The sequence below is a fragment of the Nyctibius grandis genome, chromosome 4, assembly GCF_013368605.1.
Source record: "Nyctibius grandis isolate bNycGra1 chromosome 4, bNycGra1.pri, whole genome shotgun sequence".
Classification (NCBI taxonomy): Eukaryota; Metazoa; Chordata; class Aves; order Nyctibiiformes; family Nyctibiidae; genus Nyctibius; species Nyctibius grandis.
In genome coordinates, this window is record NC_090661.1 from 2,909,024 (window position 1) to 2,925,718 (window position 16,695).

The 16,695-nt window shown below is 40.2% G+C and overlaps 1 protein-coding gene across 2 annotated transcripts in view; it reads left to right on the forward strand.

Moving 5' to 3' along the window:
* Positions 1–16,695, forward strand: part of SHANK2 (SH3 and multiple ankyrin repeat domains 2) — a 309,027-nt gene that overhangs the window by 273,581 nt on the left and 18,751 nt on the right. For both annotated transcript variants that reach the window (XM_068399004.1, XM_068399005.1), the window contains one exon: positions 1,149–1,169. In XM_068399004.1, the coding sequence (XP_068255105.1) occupies positions 1,149–1,169 (21 nt within the window). The remainder of the gene's footprint in view (positions 1–1,148; positions 1,170–16,695) is intronic.

Below are 16,695 nucleotides of genomic sequence, written 5' to 3' on the forward strand. Positions count from 1 at the left end.
ATATTTGTCCCGTAAAAGGGCTACTATCAGAAGGAACAAGAATTCCTAAATTGCACAACAACCGAACAAGCTTCCAAAAAGAAAATGTTCTCACTATTATCAGTTAAAAGTTGTCTTCTGACATAAAACACAGATTGTATGTGTGTATTTATATATAATTTATATATCTTTATATGTATATGTGTATATATTGGACATCTGTATGAACTATGAGAACACCCACATTTTTATATCCATTAAACTATCTAATGAAGAAGCATTTGGTTTGTAACATATCTGTCCAAACTAAATAGGAAGTATGTATAGGTGAACACTGTGGATGTTCTCATTAACATGTATGTGTAATCTTTTTTCTGAACTAAAGAAGCTCATGGTCTCAATAATGTCTCGTGGCAAAGAATTCCACAGGCTAATTACGTGCTGTGTACAAATGTATTTCCTTTTTATTGGCTTTAAATGTGATGCCTTTAATTTTATTGAATGTCCCTTGTTATGTAATAGAAGAAAAAGATAAGTAGAAATTCCCATTTGTTTTCCCTTAGAGTATGTATCTTTGTAATTTCTCCTAGCTAAGCTAAACAACATCATTTAAAAAAAAAAAATATATATATATCTTGCAGTCTTTACTGTCACTACCTTTGCCTGGCTCTGAACTCTACTTATGGTTTTATTGACATGTTTTTAGCTACTCCATTCTCCATAATACTGAGCAGACCATCTCAGTTGTTCTCTTTCAAATGAGTTAATCCAAAATATGGCAGATAATGTGTGCTAATGATTCCTTTCCACTTCAATCTGCAAAGATGTGAAAATGCCCTGTTATTGTAGTTTGAAAGCCCTGGTATCAATAAGTTGCCCCAATTACTGCTTTTAAAAAAGAATTTAGAAAAAAAAATTGTGTTTGTATCCCTAATATCTGCAGGGGAGCAATTTCTTATAGTTAACATAGAAACCCTGATAAACTGTGCTTTTGCCAAGCTGTTTATCTGCTGTGGTTTGATAGATATTTGCATAGTAGAGGCTAGCATGGAGAGACTAACTTCTTAGATGGAAGAAAAATGTTTATGCTCAAAATGACAGACAAGGATTTAGCATATAAAAATTACCTTCAGAATTCATTCACAGTTCATTCCCTTTCTATTTCCAAGCTTCAGTACGGAAGAAGAAGGGTAAGGGGAAGCATTTTGTCTCTTGTTTAACCTGTTTCTCACCTTTCCATAGTGAAGGATAATAACATAATGTAAATGTTGGCATATGGTCCAGTTTATTTTATGGTGTCAAATGTACATTAATTATTGTATATGTTTTTTAGTTATTTAGTTAATAAATTACAAACACACTAAGAACTCAAACAGAAGACTACATTTGAAAATATTCCCCACATTTCTTCCTTTTGTCTCCTTTCCTTCATCTTGCCTTTTTTTCCTTCTTTGTATCCAACTCTTTTCCAAACCCTTCCATGTCATCTCCTCACAGTTACCGTGCTAACTGGCAGCCACAGAGAACATGTGGCCAATAACACATCCTCAGTGTAGTCCTACGTTAGTGATTTCGCTTGTCTTTTCAATGGCCTCCCATAACCACACTGTCTCTGTCTCAGGAAATAGGGATCTTGCACACAACACTTGAACTTTTGACCTGGAGAAATGCTGCTCTGCACAATTTTAAGTTTTCAATAGAACATCTTCCACGCTGTCCCGTATGCATGGAGTGCCCTCCCTGAACTGATTCATAAGGCCACTACCTTCTCCTTCAAATCTCTCCTAAAGACCCACTTCCCCTATGATCCCTACTAAGCAATCATCTAAGCAATGATGGCTAGGCAGAGGGGCAGGTAGAAATAGTGGTGCTATTTTAATAGTTTTTATAACTGTATATATATGTATACAAAGCTTGTTTGTGTTTAGCTGTATTTTTCCATACTCCTGTATGTCATTTTGCTTTCTTAGATTGTAAGCTCTCCTGAGCAGGGACTGTGTCATTTACACGTTTTCATGGCGTCTAGCCCAAGGAAGAGTCTCAAACCTCCCTGAGCCCCTGGGTGATAGCTGGTAAAACAGTCTACGTCCTGCTCTTCGACAAAGTTCAGTGTCACGGAAAGGAAAGCTAGGCTGTAGGCAGTGTCTTCTCTCAACAGGGAAGCTTTTGCTTTTTAACATTAAACAGGACAAAATTGGGTTATTTTCCACTCTTTATTTTTCTGCTCTTTCCTGACCTCCTTTCAGGTCGCTAACAGAGGTTCCAGCTAGTGATATTTTCTATTCTCCATTCAGAGAATATGACAGCATAAACCCCATTGCTACTGGTATTTTTTCTGAAAATTAAGTTTTGGCAGCATATAAAGCATCTTTACATTGTTATTGTAGAGTCTTCTGTCAAAAGAAAATTCAGTTTTCTGGGTCATAGATGAGGGAGGCATTAAGATGAAAATAATGGCTTTTGTGGTTCTGTTTGGCTGGTTTTGTTGGTTGTCTTTTGAGAGGGGTTCTGGTTCATCAGGAGGATAGGAGAAGGGAAGGACATAGGCTGTATTTTTTGTGTTCAGGATAGAAGATATGACGTTTGCATCTGAAGAGATAGGTAATAAAATCTTTAGGTCACAAGAAGTTCACAGCAGTATGGCATGGGCGGTATCATTTTACGGCAGTTACACACAAATTACTACAACGTAAACTGTACTTCATCTGTGCCGCTGACTGTCTGCTTACAGTAGTTGCCTGACTCAGAGAGATAGCATCCGACTTCAAAATGTGTGTGTCGCGGGGATGTGTTTGCAATAGTAAAACTACTTTCTGGATTGTGTGGGATATCGGGGAGGGGGAAGACGCCTTCTTTTTCCTTTTGTGGCTTGTAGGTTTTCAAGAATTGTTGAATGAGTAGGTTATGGCAACATGTAAACTAACAGTTTTAGCAGCAATTTAGCCCATTAATACTAAAGGATAATCAAAATATTCATGCAGCAAATTAAAATGAAGATTTAAAAGTACTCTAAAAATAAAACAACAGGAAATTTATGAAACTTCAGTTCATTTTTTTTTATCATAATTTTCATCATCACTACAGAAAATAGGTATCATTAGAGTTTCAAAATTAGTATTTTAAAATAATAAATTTAGCTCTGTTCATAAAAGGTTTATGTGGCTCATGAAAAGCTTGTTTTTAAAGCATTTTTCCTTCAGTTTTTCTTTCTACTTTTTTATTGATAACTTCTTGTGGATGGAGAATTTTAAAATTATACGATACTTAAGGAACACATCCATAAACTAAGATCCGTAAATGTCTACACACATGATTTAAAAGCTTCGTGCTCCTAAGCTTTTTTTACTGCCAGGAAATGGGTTTAATTTAGTGAGTAATTTGGGATTTTTAGTGAAAGCTAAAGTGGACAATGTTTAATTTTAAAAACCTAATGTAAAAATCCTCTAAGAGAAAGTACAAAATTAAGAATAGAGCAGGCTAAATTTTCATAGTGAAATGAGAAGGACAAGATAAATAATTCTTCTGCATTAATAAATATTACTTTGACAGTGTCACACAAGTGTCAGTTGTGAGCTAGAGGAGTGGCTGGTTTGTTCTTAGATTTTAATACGGTAATCAATATAAAATAATCCCTCTATATGTGTTGATACTGATCTTTGGATTTTGATGCGGGCTACCAAATACAAATGTAGGATTTTCCTCCTTTGAACAGTTCAGACGCTAGTACCACCCCTCAGATACAGAATAACTGTGATATCATCAACACGGAATATTGTTACCTGGCATCAAGTCTTGGCAGCATTTGAATAGAAAAATATCAGTTGATGGCATTCAAAAGAAATATTATTAGCTCTGTCTGCAATAAGCATTCACACTTCATCCCATTCCTGTTGTCCATTGTTTCAAAGGTGGCACATTCTAATGGCATCTGAAACAATGAAATTGCAGAGCAAATATATATAAATGAATGCCAAACAGCGGATTAGCTTACGGTGTTCTGTTATGTTTGAAGAAACCACTCACAAAGACGTCTGGGTTCAAAAATCATTTTTTTATTTTACTGTGGTGGAGTTGATGATGGAGATTTGTCTGCAGGAAACAATGGAAACACCATCAAAGCAACTTTTACAGCACTCACAGCGTCGACTCCTTTGATAGTTTCCAGCATCTGCAGTGCTTCTATGTAGGAAGAAGGTTTTCTGATCTTCACCAGACACTGTATTTTAGAAGACGAGCGCAAAAGGCATCAGGCTTAATGAAGAATTCTTGAAGGGTATCCTTGTAAGTAATTGATTTGCATTACATGTTTGAAATTCTAATGAGATAGCAATATAATAATAAGATTAAGGTTGTCATCAGGTTGTCATTTTTCACAAGCATAAAGCATAGTGACTCTGGGTGGAATTTGTGAAGTATATGCGTGAAAAAATATGGGCCCCATCTTTTTGTTGATGTAGCAGGGTTACAGTTTTTATGACTTGTAGTCTAACTTGTGGGGAGTCCACAGCAGTGTAAGAAGGTATAGGATTAGGACCATGCCTATGACATATGTGCTTTTAAAACACTTTGTAAGAGAAAAGTATTGAAAGTTGGCATGTTTCAAGGAGAACAATGCTAACTCTATGTTTTCCATTGAAAAAATATTTGGCACCTAGCTGGCAATGTGCTGATTAGGAATTTTTGGCACAGAATCTTAAATTAACAGGTAACTCTCAGTACTGAACACTTCTTCAAACCAGAGTTTATGTTGGTTGAGGCTGGCAGCTTTACGTAACGTTTTGAAAACACTGGGAATCCTGAGCAGAGGTCAGTTGAGTCTCTGTGTGGTTGTTCTCCTCATTTATGCTAGTATTATTTTGAGTTTATCAGCTTATTCTTGAGTATGTAGCGCCCTTTCATGATACTTGTTTTTCTTTACTACAGGACAGTAGTTGAAAAGCTTTTCAAAACCTTTCTGCGTCGGCCAAACACAACAATGGTATAAAAGAAGTTGGAAAAGGAATTGTAAGTGTTAAAGAAAATGTGGGGTTTTAGCATTTGGAAACAGACAAATTAAATACGTTGGCATATGTGAGTGTCACTTGCTATACTCAGATATTATTAACTGAATATCTAACCACATATTCCAAATCATGAGTTCTTGAGGAACAGTAAAAATTGCATGTGTTTCCCAGCATGGTACAGTTTAGGGCAGTGGAAGACTTTTTCAACACTTTTAATGTGTTCTCTCTCTTTTTCAGGAGCCAGGGAGATGAAGGACTTATCTCCCTCATCTCAAAACTCCCTTTGCTGCTATTTCTCTTTTTTTTTTTCTTCAAATGTTCATATACCCATGTTAATTAATTTCTAACATAATTATAAATAAAAGGTTTTAGATAATTCATCATAGTTTGTTTGGTTTTTCACCTCGGTGTGGAAGCATGAGAGTAAGTGTAAGAATAGAGAAGGCTCCAAGTGTCTTAGGTCCTCCACCTTTCTTTTTGGTTTCTTTTGGTTGATTGTCTTTCTTTTATGACTAGACCAAATTTTCAAATGCTGTCTCTTAAACAGAGCATCAAATTGCCACTTAAATTCCACCTGGCTTGCAGGGTAGGAGTGGGTATTGACTATATTCTCTGCTTTGTTTTTGTTCTTAAACAGAAACCACTGTTAGACAATGACCATTCCTCTTTCAAGGTAGGCTGAATTGTAAGGCTTCAGATTGCAGGTGCATTTTAAATGCCTGTATAATTATTTCATTAATTGAATATACTGTTAAAGAGCTGGTACTTGAAAATTGTATCTATAGAAAGAATTTGAACATATCAGTTTTCTGCCTTCCTTAAAATTACTTTGATGATGTGATTATAATATGTAAATGTGACTTATATGTACTAATGCGAAGATATTTTCAGCCCTAGAAACACAAATAAGACTTTCTTTCAAGAAAGTTTTGGTAGTTCTTTTTTGTGAATACATACAAATCATTTTAATAAATCATGTGGTGGTATTTACACATCCTCAATGTTAAATGATTAGTCACTAAACAGTTTCTCTGTTTTACTGATTTATTTTCCATAATTTTCCCTTTTTTGGATTTTAGTGTACTTTGTAGAGTTTAAAGTATCCCAGAGAACATACAAGGATTTTACTCAATTTTCATAGAAGGAAAGTGTTTCCAATGGCTTATGTTTTTGACTGTATTGCAAAGCACTTTTGTTATTTCCTCTTTATGCTAACTGCTAAAGTAATATTCTCTGCCTGTTGTTTGCAGTATGGTAAATACGTGATTTTGGCATTGTGATTTAAGCACAATCCTGCAAATTGTTCATTTGGGGTGGGGCTGCAAGAAGTTAATTCCAGATTAAATTGTGCTTGTGGTGGCAGATTCATGAGGATTAGCCTAATTGTCTAAATGAAAACACAAATCATTCCATTTCAGTATATTTTTTAACTATACATTTACATGACATAACTGTGGGCTGAACTTGTTTCTTTCCTCTAAATACGTTCATAAACAAAAAATTGGGATTTAAATCTTAACTTTTAATATTCTTACTCTGAAACCATGCTTTAGCTAAGGTTAGTCTTTAAATTCTTAGCAGTATGTCGAAGGCCTAGTTATACTTTATCTACTGTTGGTCTTTGACGAATTTTTATACATCTGTTACTATTTGAATAGCTAAAAAGACAGACATTAGTTCCCAGTGGACATACCTAACGTAACGGCGATCCTTTTTTAACCATCCACAAACAGGAGTCACCTGGTTTTCCCCAGAGGCACTAGAGATCTATTCATCAAGCACAGTTGCTTTTACAACACGCAACATTATCATATGAACTTCTTTAGTCTGAGCAAGCTTTCTTTTGGAATCAGTAGGTTCTCATCTTTCTGCTACCACCTCATTAGTATTGCAAAGCTGTTCTAGAGTTTTGTTCATCTGCTTCTTTGAAAGCGTTGTCTAGATTCCCATATGTACTCTTTGCCCAAATTGTCCTTTACATAGTTCCCCCCCACCCACAGACATTCACCTTGAAGTATTTATCAAGTTACTTCCCAGCTATTCTTTTACAAACTAAGCAGGTCAAGGTCTTTTGAATATATATGGGAAGTGACAAAAATCTCAAAGGAATACAATGTAAATAAGTGCACCTACTTCTTTTAGATGGTTATTTTTTTTCAGACATGCAAACTTATAATTATATGCATAATCACTCCTGGTCTTTATGCTAAAACAAGCTACTTAAGGTTAAAAAATTAAAAAAAAAATAAAAACTAATCCATAAGATAAAAGCAACACCACAGCCGTATTTTTATGTAGTTTAAACGAATCTTTATGCATTTTTAATGGGCACATGTAAAGACTACCCCTTTAGATTTAGTACTGCTTATATAACTGATTTGTGCAGAGTATTGACGAGGAAACAAATTTTATCGGCTACTGAAAGAAATTAAACTAAACTTGCAAACTCATATTTAGGGAAGGCGATGGAACAAAATACATGCATATGCAGTACCTGACATTAAGGGCTATGTGCCTAGACCTGTTGACACCAAGGAAGAACGAATGTCCTGTGTTCCCATCACTTTTCAAAAGGAAAAATACATGTGCCAAATATTTGACTGTGGTTGACTGCAGATGCTAGAAAAGGTGGGTGATACTACAGCATATAGGTGCAATTGGCATTGTATGAAGTTTTGCATAACTGATGGCGCCTGGTACAGTTTCTGTCTGTATCTATCTTAGGTATTTACAAGGCATCTGTCACCTTGGTACCTAAGCAGTTTGAAAAATGCACCCAGCCCAGGAGGCATGATGCAGATACAGGCAGAGGCCCAGGTCCAGAGCAGCAGAGGCAGGTCCCAGGAAGCTCCCCAACTGTGTTACCGCTGTTGTTGAGCTCCTGGCCCACTTGTTGTGGCCAAGGAACATCTCCACCTACCTGTCAGCAGGAAGACGGTACCCCACCCCTCACGTCCAGCTCCACTGGTGGGGAATCTGAAAAGGAAAGATAATGGAAAAGGCAACGATCCAGTAGCAGAGGTGAAACAGAAATGGTGGGATTTCAAAAGGAGGGATTCTTAAAGAGCAGCACATCTCAGGGGAGGGATCAACTGCCAGTCCAAGTGGCAGGTAAGGCACAACACAGGCATAATTCTCAAATGTTCTTCAGTGAACAAAAGTTAAAGAAATACCTCTGATATCTCTAAAGTTTGTCTATATCCAAAGCCCTGCTCTGTTCTTGGCCTCTGTCTCAGTCCTCTATCCCTACAGCTGAATCGACTGTTCAGTTCTCTGTATATCTCGACCCAATAATTGCTACAATCCTAAATATGTCTAATAACAAACTTAAAGAACTCACTGGTAATGAATGTTGTGGTGCAAAGAGACAGCATGGTATAGCAGTGCTCCAAAATGATGGACATATTCATGAACCTAAAGGCTGGAATAATCCTGGCTTCTAATCACCATGTTCAGAACAGGATCGGGCAAACCACCAGTCACCCCTGCAGGCACAAAAGATGGAGCAGTTCTCCTGTGGCCACCAGGAGCAATTGCTGATCTACCACATCAGACCAAGCTCTGTATCAGCCCAGTGCAAACACCCGTACAGGCAGCCAGCTACGGGCTTCGCTGCAGAAACAGAGCACCTGCCTAACAGGAAAGAAAGGAAGATAGCCAGGACTTTGATGAAGGTTCACTAGTTACTGATGGACCACATTAAATAACAAATCTCTTTTTTTTTTTTCCTTAAACACAACAGAATCAGCAAGGTAAAGCAAAAAACAGTCTTAAGAAACCTATGAGTCCTATGTGACTTTTGGAAAAAACTGCGTAGTACTCACAGTGATCAAACACTAAAGTTACGAGTGCAGTGGGCACTGACTTCCAGATGTTTGTATTTCCTTTAGCCCATACGCATGCTCCTTTCTGATTCCCTTTCTTGGTCGTTTAAGGATCAAAATGGGAGTCATGCCCTGTCAGACCAAGAGACGTGAGGTTAGGAACATGAAGCAAGTCACAACTTTGGAGACTGCCAGTTTGTTGGCTGGTATCACTAGGTATAAATACAAAGATATCTATAAAAGACATAAATGACCTATTTTGCCTGTAAGTTGTATACATCACTGTGAGCAAAATGCTGTGTGTAGGAATGGTGTGTAAGGTGGAAACAAGTAGAAAGATCAGAGAATCTGACTTGTTCCCTTTGCTTCACACCTAAGGAAGCTAGCAGTGCTTCTTCGTACCCACTGTATTTAAAGCTTGGTTTTAAAAGACAGAGATTTTTTTAAAGCCAATTAACCAAGTAAGATCAACCATATTGATACATAGTTTGGTCCGTAGCCAATTCTGACTTGACAGTCTTAGTGCCCTTTCTATTTTTGGTTTTTTTTTTGGAAGTCAGCCCTTTGCCAAGGAAATGAGGTAAAGGCAGTTGAGATAACTTTCAGCCATCTTTAATCCTACTGTCAGCAGCTGTTCGAAGCAGTCAGCCTCTTCTCTGGCCGATAAGGACAGTTTCTGGCCAAACCAGGTTTTCCAGTGCCCCTACTGTAACTGGCACACCTTTTCCACAGCACCAACCTAGCCACTGGTGCAGTCACCTTACCAAGATCCGGTCTGAATTTAGGGCGACCTTTGGTCATCAAGGAATGGATTTATTGGGCAGAGACTGACACGTTCATCAAGGGGTGTCAGACGTTGACCTTCAGGCAGTTTTCCCATGATTGCTCTATAGCGAACGAAAGCTTGTGTAAGGCCATGCCTGTAACGCACCCTCGGTTTCCCCATGCCCAATGCCAACGCTTCACAAAGCTTCCAGAAACCAGAGCTGCTAGAGTTGTTGAACACTTTGTTACGAATAATAAGAGTTATGAATATTCCTCCTTTCTATTGCTAGTCAAGTTAACCAACCTATCCTAAAGCCTGTGAATGTATTCATTATTCATAAGTATTCGCCAATAGCTTCCACAATTAACTTTCTGCCCGTGGGTTTTCACAGACTGTTTGCATGTACTCTTTGTCATTTGTGTTATCGGTCACCTATGCCAGATGCTGTTCTTTCAGCTCCGAAAGGCTGAAAATACTGATTAGGAGGATAGCAAGTGGTAAATTTTCATAGAGAATTAGCAACTTTGCAAAAATGTATTATTCTTTTTCTTTGCAAGCCTCTGGCAAATGTGTAAACATGCACAAATAACAAAAGTGTTAGGATCCCCCTGAATCTGAGCAAACTAAACTCAGTGATACTAGTTACAGAAATATTCATAAATTAATGTGGGGTTTGGAGTTTTTTATTTTGTTTTGCTTCAGTTTTTGACTTTTAATTTATTTTGGTTCTATTACTTACCAGTTGCTAGGTGGGCTCTGTTTAGAATACTTGTCAGGAAAATGGAGTTTCTAAATATGGGGAATTTTCTGATGTCATGTCAAAAGAAATACAAAGACATTTTGTATGACCAATGGCTCTACCAGAATGAATACATACGATCCCTTATCTTTCTCCGATTCCATAGAATTTAACTGAAATGTGTGTTTGCTATGTGTGGTAAGAATAGGTCCCCTGTTTTTTTGTTCTTTTTTTCATGTGTACTCAAATAGGAAAATGCTGAGAAATCATTTCATGGTCCTACACTATAGTTGTTAACAGAGATTTGTTAATGAAGGATTGCAGCTACGGCTGTATTAGGCAAAGGGGGAGAAGAATTGCAAAGGAAGAAGCAGTTATTGCTGTTAGGCTGATATACAGTCCCTTTCAAATCTCCATGGAGTGGAAGAGCCAATGATTGCATGATAGTTTGTCCCTAAAATTCATTTTCATAAGGAGCTCATGCCTTTTTGCAAATACAATCTCATCCTCACTTTCCATAAAACATGCAACTGGACAGTCCAGCCAGACACAGAGAGAATGTGAATACTTTGAATGTGAATACTTTGACGTAGTGAATATGCTAAATGCACAAATAATATCCATTATTTTAGCATTTAAAAATCATAATTATATTAAGAAACATGGAATCTCTTTCAGAGCAGTATAATATCGGAGGCACTTGAGTGTAGAAATAATGAGTGCCACATTAGGGTAGACAGCGACTGATACATAGGAGGAGGGATCCTTGGGTCTGTCAGAAGGAGCTTTTGTTTAAAACCATATAAAATAAAAAAATAAAAGTAAAAGATCAAACAAAACCCCCCTGATTCATAAACAGAACCAGAAGTATCATTTAACATGACCTCAGCAACACCTTCCAGATGTAAGCGTACAGCTTCAAATTGAGGTCTGAAGAGCAGCACATAAAGTATTTCAAAGAGCAGAAATTAATCCTTAAAGGATAACATTTTTCAGGACTGGGATGCCAGCGGGTAGGCATGACCCTGATCTGGCATTCAGACCGCTGTAGCGTGAGCAGCACAGCCGGCCAGCTAGCAACAGTCAGCCACTGCTGGTCAGGTCACAGTCGTACCATCAACAGCGCTTCTCTCACGTGTCCCTTGCCTGAGCGTAAGGAACGCAGGGTACTACTGCGACATTTTAGCCAGACCGCCCCAGAGTAATTTCTGATGACCAAATTGTCCCCCTCAAAAAAAACCCAAAGTGGACTAATTTTTTAATCTGGGGCATGGAAAGGGTGAGAGTTACGGCCACTGACTCATGTAATCAAGAATGGTGCCGGGCAGATCGCGCTCTACTATGAGCCAGTGATCGCTGTGGGTGCAAAAAGCTTAGCCGTGTCTAGCCTTTGGGAGTGCATTTTATGTAGGGGAGGATTTAGAGTAAGCACATACATAATATCCTCCTCGTTAACATCTGTAACAATGCCTCTTTGCATACTAAGATGCCACAGGGAAGCACTTGCACCCAGATTTCCACCATGTGCCCTCAGGCAAGGGAAGAGCTAGCCAGGGGAGGGGAAAACTCAGTTTATTTTCGGAAGACGATGAGATCCTGGCGAGCAATGCCCTCAGATAGCGATACCTACTGTTTGGAGAAAAGAACAAGAAAAATCCGGCAAATGTTGGGGAGGGCATTGCTCGCGGGATAAACGCTGTGGACGGCCACCCTCGTGCTGCAGCAGTGATTTGGGAGAGAGCTCACTGGGGGTGGGGGTGACATGAGACGTCGGACAAAAGCGAAGATAGCCAGCAGTGCCTCAGAACAACAAAGGGCTGCCCTCAGCCAGTGGTGGAGCACATCTGGCACCCCAGGAAGCTCAATTGGACACTTGGCCCTGAGCTCGTCCCAGGGATTTCTGACTGACACCACTGCAGTGCATAGGTGAGCTTTTTGATAGGTTCACTGACATTTCCTGTCACAGTCACGATGAGGTGAATTGGTAGTTCCTGCCTTGGGATGCAGCAGGGCTGTGTGTGTTATGGGTACAGGACAGTGTGCATTTATACCAAAAGTGGTTAATAACGTCAAATGCCACGTGCCCAATGCAGTCACTAAACTTTAGTCCGCCCTTCCGTTTGCCCAAACACATACACTCTGGCTTCCCAACTGGCTTCTTTCTATGTGTTGTCCAATGCATGTAGATACCTCCATCTGCCTGGCCTCAGATACAGTGGTTGTTGCTCCTCTATTTGATTGCCAGATGTCACTGGGGAACAAGATGGGGAGGTTCCTGGATCCTCGGGGCAAGCTGGCCGTCACCGAGGGAGCTCGCCGTCCACGCCGGCCGAAGAACAGGAATCTTCGGTGCCTGCCTCTGATGAAGACTCACCGGCCAGGACCACAGAGAGCTGGCAGTGGCCCTTGTCCTCATCTGAAACGCACAGCAACGTTGGGGAGGATTTTGAGGGATTTCAAACGCCAGCGCGGACTCCGGAGTGTACCATGGACATACAGTCTCCCGGGGATCAGTCACTCAGTAGGACTCCTCAGTTTGAAAGTGACTCTCCTGAGGAGGAGGAGGGAAATGATGAAATGAATGAAGAGCACCGCGGTGTTGAGCCTGTCCCTAGGGATCGGGGTTGGAGAGGGCAGCCCCAGCTAACAGAGGGAGAGAAGCTGTTGATGGAAACCAACAGCAGGATTGTGCAGCTGCTGGAAAATATCAAGAGGGAGCATGCACAGTCCATGGGTCTCATGTCACAGTCCATGGGCCGTATGGAGCTGCAGCTGGGCATTGTGGCTACCTCCACAAGAGCCATCCATAACTACCTGTCAGAGATTTTAGCTTTCCTCAAGCAGCCAAGGACACAGGTCCTTGAAACGCGCATCTCCCAAAGAGCCACCCCTCATGTCGAGTTGACCTGTGCCTCGACATGGACTGGTGAGGACGCAGTGGCATCCTCCACTGTGTGCTTACCAGGGGCCGAAGGGACGAGCGACTCTCGAGAACCACCGCAGGCCACGCTGCCTTGTCGCAGTGGCCGGCTGCAGAGAGCCATAACCGAGAGGGCCTCGTTGCCCATGCCTCCACGCCAGGCAAAAGGGGGAGGGAAGAAAAAATAACCACACTATAGGGTTTTTAGGGTTTTTTTTTTTAATGTGCCTGTCCTTTTAATTCTTAGCCATAAGGCCATCAGTGGCAGAATTCAACCATTTCCTACATTGGCTAACATTGTATTCTGGCTGACTAGATTAGTCTAACATTTTGTAGTTTATATTTGCACTGTTAACGATGTGTGCTGCTGGTATTTGAAGAACATTTGCCTCTGTTCTTTCACTTTAACTTCATACGAGCATTTTTTTACTCTGTGCCAGGCATTCATTGCTTTTCTTACAAATACAAGTCATTTCTTGAGGCAGCTGTTTTTTGAGTTTTCTTTCTCCATTGTCCCATCCCCTCTGAGCAAGCATTCTGGACTTGGTGGTAAGTATACAGGTCTTGGCAATACTCGCCTCCAAAACTGTGTTCGATCAGTCTTTGCCTGGTGTTTCTGGCATGCCAGCCTGAGGTGTCGGGGTTAGCCTGTACCGGATCATGATCATTCTTATCCTCTGTGGGTCTGACAAGCTCACTTTCTAAGACCCTCGGTGGAGCTAATCCACATGTCTTGGCTATGTCGTACAATAAGTAATGTTGCCAGGATCATACCTCATATTTATCTTTTGGGGCCTGTATAGTGATGTGCCACCAGATCTATCTAGGCACCTGACTCTCATTTTCAAAGTTCCTTTTATGATGGATCTGGTGGTTTGATGGGCAGCATTATAATTTTTCCTCTGAGAGAGTCTCGGGATTTGAAACAGGAGTCACTAAGCAATGTGTTCTATGGGGATAAGAGCCATCTCCTGCCACAAACCTGTTAGGAGGAGACTGTCCCCTGTAATTATCACAGATATTAATTATTTAAGAAAAAGAAAAAAAAAAAAAACAACTTGCCTAGCAGCCAGACCTCTTGAGAATGTAAAAGTCATGACATGCTGTTGGGTACTGTGCTACTATGTCTGTGATTAAGAGCTTTTCATCAGAGATGACCTACGTGTTGATAAAATGCAACGACTTTCTGTGCCTTTAGGCCATCTAATTTCCTGAGGGCTGGCACCCTGAGCAGAGCATGGGTGCAATTGGTAACCCACAGGGCAGATGGAAACGCACTTTGCAATAAATTACTTTATATCTCTTGGTGCTGCCTCTCTCGGGGGAATTTAATATAGTGGCACTCAAATTGCTATATGCATGCAGAGGCATCAGACTGGCTTATACATGTGATAGCCCTGACAGTTCTCCGAAAGGATGCTGTGAGCAGGAGCCCCTTGAGCAGTGGTAACTAATTATCACAGGTGTAGCATGGCTCCTGTGTTTGACTCTCAACATACCGTTGTAACTTCTCGTAAAAGTTCAGAAGAGCTTATATGGCAAAGCAGTGATGAATTCCTCCTCTGGCAAATACTAGAGAATAATTGTAGGCCTAAAAATCCTCTTCTATGATTACAGCTGAGCTGCGCTCTCTGTCTAGTGAGCCATAGACGACTCTTCCCTCTCTTTCTGCGAGACTGAAGTTATATAGCAGATAGTATTTTGTTATTCTACCAAATAAAGCAGATAGTATTTTGTTATTCTACCAGTCAGCCACAAATTACTCCCTTACCAGTGTGTGTGCGTGCGTGCTTGTGGCTGTACTTTGGGTTTAACGACGAAATGCAGCTGCCATGGCCAACCTCCAGTGTAGGCTTTTTCCACTACAGAATATTTCTTCCCTTCCCCCTACGTCCAGCTGCGTTCCTTTTAAGAATATCATTGGAGGCGTGCTTCTTTGGCCACACTGTGGATGCACCTCACACCTGGTGCAAATTTTTGCACCCATTCTGTGGCTTTTTTATATCTCTTTTGTTAAAACTGTTTGTAAAGGTATCCTCAGAGAATTTCCAACACAATCTTGTAAGTTTCCCCTCTCGTTGGTACGAGAAATGCATGCTGCAGAGTATTTAAGATCACAAGGAGACTGGGAGAGAAGCCGATTAGTAAGCCTGACAAATTGTTCCAGTGTGTGCGGCCTTTTGAACGTGTGTTTCTGGTGCATACATGGTTTGCACACTGGCACTGTGGACATGAACAGCCTAGTTAAAGGCAAAGGCAAGTGAAAGTTTGTCCCAATATGCTTACGTCTTATTTCTTTGGGATGAGTTTGAATGAAGCTAAATACGACTCAGCCAGTTAATTTTCTTGGCCTGATTAGCACGTTTGATAATACAGTGAGAATGTTTTTTATTTTACATAGTGCTTTCACTTCAGAAGTGTGGTGCAGTTGCGGCCAGATGTGCAGATCTTGACGTTTTCTGCAGGACCCGCCATGTAGCTGCTGCCATTTAGAATAAACCTCGTTCCACACGCTGGCTGCTTCTGTAGCTTCAAATTTTTTGTTGTAGTTTTAAAATGACAACCTCCACTCTGCCTTTGCTTTCTGATCAAGGGCAGTAGAGCAAAAGAAGAAGCTGCGCAGATGTAGCAGTGCTGCCATTGGAAATACTATGTGAGGAACCCCTAAAGGGTTCCTCGCAAAGCAGCTTAAGCTTTACCTGCTCGCCTCTCCCCTTTCTAAGTGCTTTAGCTAGACTTGGCAAGGCACAAAGCACCACTTGAATGGGAGCAGCTATAGGGTGAGAAGGACTGAGAACCTGTCTGCAGACAAGAAACCTGCAATAAACTTACACAAACCAAAGTTTTTTCCAACTGGAAATAGTAGATGGTGTTAAGAATTGGTACCAACTGATATTTTGCTCAGATCTGAAATTAGGATCTGACTTCTCGTACTGTCTAGCAAAATCAGTGCAGTTGGAGGGTATGTATGTTTCATCCCCAAACAAATATTTTCATGCTTTTCAAGTGTCTGTCATAGCCTCATCACTCTTTCCCTGTAGCTTTTTGTTGTCTGAATGGGTATATGGTTACATGTGTCTGTTAAAAATAAAGGGGATCAGTTCTTACATGGTATATTTATATTTCTTATTTACAGATTTTGAGTACCTAGTGCTTCAGTTTCCAAAGCTTCCTTCTTTCTGTATCCCAAAGACCAGCTGTTTGGCTTCTGGGATGATAAAAAGGGTGGGAGAGACTTAACAGGAAATCTCTGCCCAGTTGAAGCTCTTGGTGATAGATCCCCTGAGTACGAGTCTACAGTCTAGCCATATTTTTGCTGTATAGGTCGAATGTTCACGGTTACACCATTGCTTTCTGATGCCTTTTGCTGAGCAGAAGTGCAGATGTTTTTCTTTCAGAAGTTCACAGTTTGTATTATAAAGTCTTATGAAATGTGACTTGAAGTTTGTTTTATTTTTGAATAC